The sequence below is a fragment of the Lissotriton helveticus genome, chromosome 7 (genome assembly GCF_964261635.1).
Source record: "Lissotriton helveticus chromosome 7, aLisHel1.1, whole genome shotgun sequence".
In the NCBI taxonomy this organism is placed as follows: domain Eukaryota; kingdom Metazoa; phylum Chordata; class Amphibia; order Caudata; family Salamandridae; genus Lissotriton; species Lissotriton helveticus.
This window is the reverse complement of record NC_136068.1, coordinates 1,780,047,494-1,780,058,453: the sequence shown is the minus strand read 5'-3', so window position 1 is coordinate 1,780,058,453 and position 10,960 is coordinate 1,780,047,494. Positions and strand designations below refer to the sequence as shown.

General features: G+C 42.0%; 1 protein-coding gene across 1 annotated transcript in view; it reads right to left on the bottom strand.

Moving 5' to 3' along the window:
- Positions 1–466: 466 nt before the first annotated feature.
- The window catches only part of LOC144767709 (urokinase plasminogen activator surface receptor-like), a 113,298-nt gene continuing 102,804 nt past the window's right edge, over positions 467–10,960 (bottom strand). Inside the window, exon 5 of the mRNA XM_078651098.1 lies at positions 467–847. Within this exon, the coding sequence (XP_078507224.1) occupies positions 705–847 (143 nt within the window). The 3' untranslated portion in view covers positions 467–704. The remainder of the gene's footprint in view (positions 848–10,960) is intronic.

The following is a 10,960-nucleotide window of genomic DNA, read 5'->3' as shown; positions in this document are numbered from 1 at the left end:
TAGCTATGCATCCTGCACCATATTGCAAGGATAATCAGGATCAGCCATGGCATCCCTCTTTCAAATTCTAATTTGTCTCAGATACAATGTCAGTAGGAAGTTAAACCACTTTGAAGTCTGGTTCATTGGTCTGGTTCATTGGTCCCAGAGGCATCCTGCCTCTGGGACCAATGACATCAAAAATGTTGGACAGTACTAAAATAACTTATGCTTAAGTTCTGACTAATCATATATATGTTCAACATAATGCTCATTGTGGCTATTATCTTTATGGCTCTTCAAAGTTCACCACTCAGAGCTGTATCCTTGTTCCAAAAATTCCATCTCCTCTTTGTCTGCCCGCTCTGTACTGTCAAACTCTATCATCCACATCACTCCATTTCCTCTCTATAAGTGCCATACATATATACATAAGGATAATAAATGCTAAAGGCGTCAATGTGCCTACAGGTTGAACCCATCCTACAGACAAAGCTGGCCCAATGGAAATGGGTTAGGCCCACAAACAGCACGGTGTATTTACAATGTTCTTCACTTTGGCCTAATTAGTCGCCAGGATGGTGATAAGGAGATGTGGTTAGTTCAAACTGTGGTCCTGTTCATAAAACCTGACTCTTGGCATGAGATGGTTCCAGTGGCCAGAGTAAATTATCAGTGATGCTACGTAAGATTAACAAGGCTGAGAAAACAATGGATTGTAAATTTCAATGGGCATTTTTAACTTTATTTGAAGGAAAACACTTTAAATCAAAATAATATAATTTAGATGGCGCTATGTCGAAGTGTCCACGACCACAGGCATCCGTTGTAGCACATCCTTGAATGATGTACCTTTTCACTGGTTTACCTGAAACACAAAGACAGCACACCTCAGTTTCTCATCCTCTAGTGTATTTTGTAAGTTGGTAACACTGTAGAACTCTGCATAACATGCATTTTTTGACTAGGTGAGTTAATGTGTGAGTATGAAAAGCTGTACATCACATAGTTTGCATGTTTGATGATTGAACTGACACTTTTTTCTACATAAAGAAGACACAAAACAATGGACTTATTTCTGTTCAGTTATGATACTAAGAACGTAATAAGAGAACATGATATGCTACTGACTGCACTTGTTCGGAACCTCATACCCTGATGGGTACATTTCTAAGGGCAAAAATAATACATCTCTAGAATGTACACTTTTGTTGCAATAAGTCTCTTCAGTATTATATTATTTGTTCAATATTTGTTCATTGTATCTTTCTAAAGGATGGATTGGGCAACAAAACAAGAAATCAAAAGTTTAAACAAATAAATACCTCATTCCAAAGTTTATCTTCTATTTTCTCAGGTATGCAGTGAGTATATTAGTGGAATTAAGGCATCATGTGCTTGACTAACAATATATTTTAAGAGCGCATACTTCCACAGCAATAAGTGCCAAACAGCCAGGACACTGAGAAATAAGGATATCAGTGATGTATATTTTAGTGGAAAGACAGAAGGTGCACTTAGAGGGGTAATAACTTGGTATGTGGTTATCAAAGCATAATGTTTCATATATATGTTTATTTTTTTTATTTTTGAAGCTTATAAAGCGCACGGCTACCCCCGACAGGGGTGTGCTGGCGCTGCAGACAACAGGCTGAAAAAAAAGGATGGTAGCAGCTAGAGACTGGAAAACAGCCAAGTTTTCAATTTACTCCCGAACAGCGATTCCGATGGAGTCAGCCTAAGATCTAATGGGAGGCTGTTCCAGAGTTTGGCGGTCCCTACTGCAAAGGCCCTGCCCCCCATTCTGGACCGACCAAAATGCGGGGTACCAAGAAGGCGGAGATTGTTAGATCTGAGAGCTCTGGTTGAGTGGACAGGTTTAAGCCTATTTTGCAAATAGACCGGGCCGAGGCCATTGAGAGCCCAGAAAGCTAAAACCAGTGCTTTAAACTTAATACGCTGGGCCACTGGCAACCAGTGCAGCTTCCTCAGGAATGGGGTGATCGGATGGCGGTAGGGAATGTTTCCGATCAGCCTAGCAGCCGTGTTCTGCACGATCTGCAACCGATTAATGAAGTAGGCTGGAGCTCCAACATACAAACTATTTGAGTAGTCCAGATGAGAGGTAATTAAGGCGTGGACAACAGTCCTGCGGGAATCAAGAGGGAGGTATGGAAAATTTTCCCTGATCATACGGAGTTTGCCAAAGCAGGCTGCAGTAACTTTGTTAATGTGGGTTTTACAGGATAAGGCGTTGTCAAATTGGAAACCCAAATTACGAGCTGCTTGAACCGGATCCGGTGGAGGATTTAATTCCGAGGGCCACCAGAGTGTAGGGGAGAGTTGGGATGTCTGATTAAAGAACAAGACTTCTGTCTTATCTGTATTAAGTTTGAGATTATTAGAAGTCATCCAGGAGGAGATGTTAATAAGGCAGTGACAAAACTTGGACAAACTGCCGTCAGAGTGATCTCTAAAGGAAAACACAAGTTGAGTGTCATCAGCATAAGAGATCACTCTGACCCCCCAGGATTCAGCCACCTTTGCCATAGGAGTAAGGTAGATATTAAAAAATACAGGGCTGAGTGCAGAGCCCTGCGGAACACCGCAGAGCAGAGGTTTTTCTTCAGATACAAAAGGCCGGAGGAAGACCTGTTGGGATCTACCCTTAAGAAAAGACCTGACCCAGGCAAGGGGACTACCCCCAATTCCAATGCTAGGCAGGCGGTCCAATAGTATAGGTCCAATAGCATGAAAAAAATTGGAGAGACCATCGCAAAGGATTTGGCTGGGGCAATCAGGATGGCCAAGGCTGGGGGATTGGAAAATTCCTCAATGATATTAAATAGGTTTTTGCTGAGTTTTCAGCTATCTTAATTTTCTCTACAAAAAAATCCCTCATAGTGGCTCGCTTTAGTTTATGGAAATTCTTTAATGCCGTTATGTAGATGGCTTTCGCGAACGAATCATACGTCAATCGCCATTTACGTTCTAATTTTTTGCATCTGCTCCTTTCCTCACGTAATGCCGAAGAGAACCAGGGCGCAGATGGTCTTGCCCTCAAAGAGGCTAACGGTGCCATTGGGGCAAAAAGATCTATAGAGGAGGAAAGGGAGGCGTTAAACTTGGCTCCGTCTGCATTCAGATCGTAGGAGGGCTGCCCTATTAGTTTAGGAAAGATAGGTTCTAGGGCAGCACAGGTAACCTTATACCATTTCCTCCCTTGATCCCTACCTATTACTGGGAGGTCAGATGGAAGTGGAAAAGTCAACTCAAGCGGAATCAGGTAGTTGTCCGTCTGGTCTAGTTACTACACCAGGATGATATCTTTTATAGTTCATGGTAAGAAGAAGCTAATCTTGGGGAGATTCACTTTGGCTTTCCAGGCAAACAAAAATAATAGCAACTCACACTGGTCTACAGATGACTACATGTTTGCCATCCCCAGGTCGTCCATGCCAAAGCTGTTCCTACTGGCCACCCGTAGCCATTGAAAATGGTGCAAGTGCAGGGCCTAGTTCTGATTGGGTGAATGCTTAGTCAATCTGATTCTCCAACAACATGATCTTTCTGAAATTCTGTTTGGGCATGCTTTCAACCAATTACTAGATATTTCATACAGTTAAGTAAATTCTGATCTGGCTGCTACTGATTGTTTGTGACTGGGTGCAAAACCTGCATTGTCTACCTTTCTCTAGTCTGCTCTTGGGGCGTATTTTTTTGCAGTTTTATACGCTGTGATCTTGGTTCACAAGGAGCGTTCTATGTTAGACTATATTAGATATATACGTGTGTCTTGTAGGGAAGCATAATGTAAAGATCTAGATTGGAGGTCTCTAGTTGGGGGATAGGTTCAGAAAAGAGAAGCCAAGTAACTGTCAGTGGTGAGGCTGTATATGGCCCAGAAACATAAGATCTTTAATAATCAACACTTGCTCATATGGAGCCAGTAAAGGAGAGGAAGATGGACAGGAATGCTAGTTTTCCTGCTCAGCCCCAGAATCAGCACTCTGGTTAAGTTGTAGTTTTTAGCAGAGCTAGATGACAGTTCTACAAAAGAGAATTGCAATAGTCCAAACTAGCGATGATGAGGGCCTGAAATAGGTTTTTTCTACAGCAGCTCTCCAAGAACTGAGTACTTTTCCTGATTACTTTAAGCATAAGGAAACAGGTGGTAAGTTTCTCAATATGTACCACAAAAGAGTTTGTTATAAAAAATAATGTACAGAATTATTAGACAAAAACTTACCTGTGAACAATAATTCGGCAGAACCTAAAAACAAATCACCGGGCCCATAATCCCCTACCTATGCAAAACAGTCAAATAGATCCTGGAGAGATACACATACTGTATTTTTTTAGGGCAATGCATTTGTCAATTTTTTTAGGCTAATGCATTTTGTCACATTTTTAGATGATCTACTTGAAGCAAATGCCTTTTTCTTTCAAATGGCTGCAAGTGCTGTAGTATTAAACTAGACAATATTCTCCTACATTTAAAGGTAAAGCATCATAAATGTTTGCACCCAGGTAACTTATAGTAAAGGTGATACAGTGTTCATCACTTGTATACAGAATATGTCACATACATCAGCATTCGGGTACACTACGCTACTCACAAAAACTCAATACCTCACTTCCACCACATTTATAAAAACTGAACAAAACTGCAGACACAATAGGCAACCTTCAAAAACAGAACACACACTAGGCAACCGTCAAAAACGGTACACACTATTGGAAATCTTCTTAGGACAACTACAAGAAGATATCACAACCGGAACGTTACTTTAGCGATGTTCTTGTGGTGATATGCCCTTCTCCATACTTACAAAGTAGCACTAAGCCACTTCTTGTGGCTTAACAAAGCCTTGTAAATACTACCCCTTTACACCCATCACTTAGCGTGAAAGGGGCATGCAGTGGGTGTATCTGTGGGCTTTCCACTGCAACATCCATTGCTTTTGATGTTGCCCGAGATTTATAAGAGCAGGCATTAGAATGGCAAAATGAGGAGAAATAGCCTCCACGTGTACATCAAGAATAGTGAGGAAGAGAACACAAGGCATTGTCTGGTAACACTTCTTAAAATTATGTATGCAGTCCTAACATTTCCAATCCGCAGGTTGCAGCAAATCCTATTTCTTCTAATGCTTAGGTATGTTGAAGAGAAAAATATGACATGCTCAGTCGATTCTACCACCTCAGGGCAGAACAGGTAGAATCTGTTACAATTGCTAGAGTGACAATTCCATTTGACTGTAAAAGAGCAAACAGGCAAGATCCCCTTGCATAAGTTAACATAGAAAGGCTTTACAAAGTGGAGTTTGATCTCATTCAAGAATGGTTCCGGGCAGAGGAGTGGCTGCCACAGGGTATTGTGTTGTTTAATTATAGGTCCATGTTTGGGCAAGTGTCATGTAGATAGCAGTCTTTCCCCCTGCCTTTTTGGATCAAATCAAAAAGCTGATTTTTCAGTTCCATGGTGGGATCTTTTCCAATTCGTCTGTAGCAATTGTTGTCATTTAGTTGTTGGTGGACTTCAGTTTTATATTTATTAATGTCCCAAATGACAACTGCTCCTCCCTTGTCGGCCTGTTTCACAACCAATGTTTTGTCATTCTTAATAGTCAATAAGGCCTCCTTTTCTACTTTAGGTAGATTGTACTTGACATATTTGGGCAGAGGAGTGGCTGCCACAGGGTATTGTGTTGTTTAATTATAGGTCCATGTTTGGGCAAGTGTCATGTAGATAGCAGTCTTTCCCCCTTCCCCCACTCCCTTTGTGGTGTGTTTGTCTAAGTGTTTACAGTGTGCACAACTGTGTGATGGCAGAAAAAGACACGCTAGCGTACAGTGAGGAACATATTCAAAATCTGATAAGAGACCCCCCAGTTTTTGCATCAGCAGCTCTCAGTCTTGCAGCCAATACCCAAAACGAATCGGACAAATTGATTCGATTACGCAAAAAACAAATAAGGACAGACCTTCACGGACATTTTTTATTACAGCATTTGCGGGCAGGGACCATCCCCTCTGGACTCCAAATTCGTAACATCCCAGTCGTGTTTACGGATGACCCGGACTACAAAAAAGGCTTCAGCGGAATTAAAACTAAATGTAGTAGGGACCTGATGGTCCTTACCATCGAGACTGCATATAGAATATCATTAAAAGAACTAGAAGATATTGCAACCTTGCAAAGAGAAATCGAAAACAATCAATTGATCACGGACTCTAAAACACTACTGGAGAAAATTGAAAAGGAGATTTTAGAATTTAAAGATTTCACGGTCCCACAAAAAAACAATAAGTTTGATTTAGACAAGAAAAACTTCTCTTTGGAGTCCGTTTATCCTTATTTGAATAAGGATTTCTACACACGGTCCGATTCACGAAGATTCTTGCAAGATAATCAAGGCCGCTCACGCCAGAAATTTTTAACTTTTTCAGACACATCTTCATCGTTGGGGAGTGAATCTGACAGCACAGCCAGGTCTCTCCAGAACAGAAAGGGCAACCAACCAGAACAGCAGCCTCAACAACAAAATCAAACACCTTTTTTAGGACGAGGCCAACAGAGGGGCAGGGGCCGGACACGCTTTTCCCAGCCATGGGAGATGAGAACCCGTCGACAATTCTACAAAAACTAGACAACTCACCCATTTTCAACTTATCTGATAGGGTCTTGACAGCAGCAGAAACAGCTATACTGACCAAGGGTCTCAATTTTGTTCCATCCAGACCGACAGACTTCGTTAAAATGAAGTTAGAGACGCTAGAGTTTTGCCATAAAATTCGGCTAAAAATATTTTTCCATGAAACACAAGAGGAACGTCATGTAGAAGTAACTGGGCTCAAGAGAAAATCTACATTCTGCCCGACAGGCTCTAAAGTCCCCAAGGAAGTACTGACGTTTGAACGTACTGTGCTATCAGGAATCTCTGCAATAGAGAAAAAGAAACACTATGTCAAGTACAATCTACCTAAAGTAGAAAAGGAGGCCTTATTGACTATTAAGAATGACAAAACATTGGTTGTGAAACAGGCCGACAAGGGAGGAGCAGTTGTCATTTGGGACATTAATAAATATAAAACTGAAGTCCACCGACAACTAAATGACAACAATTGCTACAGACTAATTGGAAAAGATCCCACCATGGAACTGAAAAATCAGCTTTTTGATTTGATCCAAAAAGGCTTCGACCAAGGCTTTGTGGGGCCTAAGGAACTGTCATTTTTACAAAATAAAAACCCTAGAACCCCGGTGTTCTACGTGCTGCCTAAAATGCACAAAAAAGAATCCAACCCGCCAGGCCGCCCTATAGTGTCGGGCTGTGAGTCCCTCATGGAACCAGTGGCAAAGTACATCGATTTCCTTCTGAAACCTTTCATAGAAACTATTCCTGCACACCTTAAAGACACCACGGCCTTTCTTAACAAAATAGCGACAACTCAATTTGACTGTAATAAACAACTTTTAGTCACATTTGATGTTGTCTCGCTTTACACGCAGATCCCGCAAGAACAGGCCCTGGAGACTCTGTCAGCCATCCTGGACACTAGGGAAAGACCAATGAGAGTACCTACGGACTTTATTCTAGGACTGGCCGCCTTTGCTTTACAAAAAAATGTCTTTACCTTTGACTCTGAGTTTTTTTACCAAATAAAGGGGGTAGCAATGGGCTGTCCCTTTGCACCAGAATTGGCAGTGTTGTTTATGGGACTATTTGAAGAAAAATTCATATATAATAACAATCCCTACAGTAATTGCATATCTAGCTATATGCGATATATAGACGACGTTTTCCTCATCTGGACGGGAGGATATGAAGAACTTAATGACTTTGCCGGTTGGCTTGACTCAAGGACTAATGACATCAAGTTCACTTGTACGGCATCTAACAAATCAATCACATTTTTGGATGTCAAAGTGGAGCCTCATGAAGGGGGCTTAAGTACCACCTTATTTCGCAAAACTACTGATAGAAACAAAGCCTTATATTATACAAGTAACCATCCACGGAGTCTGAGACAGAACCTCCCGTTCGGTCAATTTCTAAGGATTCGGAGAAATTGTTCAGGTGAACAGGACTATTTTGAACACGCCGGACAATTAAAGGATCGCCTCATCCAGAGAGGCTACCCAAAAAAAGATTAAAAAACTCCCTCAAAAGAGCATGGTGGACACCGCGTGAAACATTATTGGAGAAAAGAGTCAAACCAGATTTGAAAAGATTGGTATGTGTTACCACCTTCTGCCCAGCAGCAAATCAACATAAGAAATTGATAACATCCAATTGGCACTTGTTGAAAGACCTCCACGAGGATTTTACAGCACCTCCACTATTTGCCTACAAAAAAGCAAAAAGTGTGGCCAACCATATCGTGAGAGCAGCACTTCCAATTGAGAAAGCCCCAACACTGAGAAGCCTGTTCGGACTAGCTCCAACAACAGGCCACCATAAATGTGGTACCTGTACCTGCTGTAATGACACAATGGAAGCCTCAGTTTTTTCCTTTGACAACATCCACTGGAAACACCAAACTTTCACTAATTGCAAAACTCGGAATGTAGTCTATGCAATTGTATGCCCGTGTCCTATGTTATACATAGGCAAAACAACGCAAGAAGTGAGACAAAGAATAACACAGCACAAATCAAGGATTCGGCGAAACGTTGAGAATGCCCCATTAGTCAACCATTGGTTGGGTAAAAAACACGAGCAGTCTGACCTAAAGTGGACAGTCCTTTCTAAAATTGAAAGGGACCCACGGGGAGGGGATGTTGAGGCACGGTTAAGTCAGCGAGAAGCGCTGCTAATCATGAAATTCAACACTGCCACAAAAGGATTGAACGAGATCTCTGAGATATATAAACCTAGTGCATAGACGACCTTCTTCTGACCCAATCCCCCTATTTTGGAGCCCTCCACTAACACCACAATCTGAGCACGTTAGAATCTCCCCGGACATCCCCACTGAACTACAGGTCCCAGAATTCCCACACGGGACTCTTTAACTAACCAGGTAGCCGTCCTCGCGCCATTCACTACGATTGAGTGGATGAGGGAGAAGCAGCAAGCCTCCTCGTGTACATCACTCTAAACTGAAGTTATCGGTATGCTTCTATGAGTCATTTTCGAGTAGACAGAAAACTCGACTGTTTTACGCTAGACGCGTGACTAATTTATTCCGTTTTTGCCGTACAGTGGTAACGCCATACATAGAAGTCTGCAAGCATCGCCGGCACGAAGGCCGTTGCAAACAAAGATCAAAGGATACTGAGGCGCCTCCAGCCATAGCGGGTAAGCTCAACCGCAGAGTATGCGACAGAGTGTGGATGACAGACTGGTCGAATGCAGTGACTAAATGCAGTGTCTGTTTGTGTTCTTTCCCCAGTCCCTCCGTGCATTCCAAAGTGAACCTTTCTGGAAGTGGAGCTTTGACCCACGAGGCAAGGTAGGAAGAGGCTGCATGTGTGTAGAACAGGGGTGCTGCGAGTCTCTTAGTCTTTATCAGAGGTCTAAAGTCATGTCTTTTGTGTTTTGTTTTTGTAGTAACAATTTTTGGTCCTGAGGAGAACCCCGGGAAGTTACGGGGTTTGAAACGCGTCGACCAACCCGGTCTTGGGTCATTTAAACATTCATTCACAAATTGAGTTTTTGTGAATAGCGAGAGATTTCTTTCCTACATTTTTTTACAACTCTGTTGATTACAAAAGAACTATATATTGAATGACGAGAAGGATTTTTTCCACATTACATGTGTAAAGGTTTATTGATACCGATACCATAGTGTGTTTGTATGTATGTCCTATTGTTTGTATGATTGATTGGCCAAGAGTGTCTGAATTGTCCAAATTGTTTAACTGTTATTGTGTTTATTTGTGACGTTAACTTTTTTGTATATATTGTGTATATATTATGTATATAAATATTTTCGTATTTCCATGCACGAACTAAGTATATGTTCAAACATTGAAGGATTGAAAAAGAATTATTAAAAACTCATTTGTTGCAATTCATTAAGCAGGTTTTTATGCTATATTCCTAATAACCATTTTGTTTCAGAATCCTAAAAGAGAGGTTCTCAGCACTGGCAGTTGTTTTGTTTTGATTATCCACCGTACTCATCCAGCAGTTTCCCCTTAGGCTGCGGTGTCCCACAGGGCTCCGCTCTCAGCCCCACGTTGTTTAACGTATACGTCCGTCGCTTGGCCATGTTGGCCAGGGAACGTAACATAAAATTAATTTCCTATGCGGACGATACGCAATTAATCTTTACTTTCTCTAATGACACCGTGGGCCAAATTCCAGGAAGACATCCTGGCCATTTCCAGTTGGCTTACAGAGAATTGCCTCCAGTTGAAATCATCTAAAACTGAGGTTCTCATTATTGGAAATGACACTCAGAAGTGGTATGAGCAGTGGTGGCCCCCTACACTGGGCCTGCCACCTATTCCTAAGAAAGAAGTTAAAAATCTAGGTGTGATTGTAGATAATTCACTTACCTTAGAATCCCATGCCAAAAGAGTGGCTGGCACTTGCTATGGCCGCCTCCGGTCTCTTAAACCCATCCTAGGGTTTTTTGAACCTCCCATGCGTCAGACTATTGTCCAAGCTATGGTTTTGTCCCATTTGGACTATTGCAATGCGCTCATGCTTGGTTCCAATTTGACAGTCACCAATAGACTGCAAAGGGCTCAGAATGCCGCTGCCCACACTCTATTCGGACTGCCAAAATGTTGCCATACTTCCCAGGTTCTGCGTAGGTTGCATTGGCTGCCCGTTAAACAATGCATACAATTCAAAACCCTCTGTCTAATTCATAAAATGCTTTATCGCCTTGGCCCCCAAATCCTACACGGCCTTTGTTCCTTCTATGTTCCATCGCGGGCTCTCCGCTCTGCGGACCTCTCTCTGGCATGTACTATCAAGATTCGGAGGTGCAGAGCAGATGGCCGGTCATTCAGGTATCT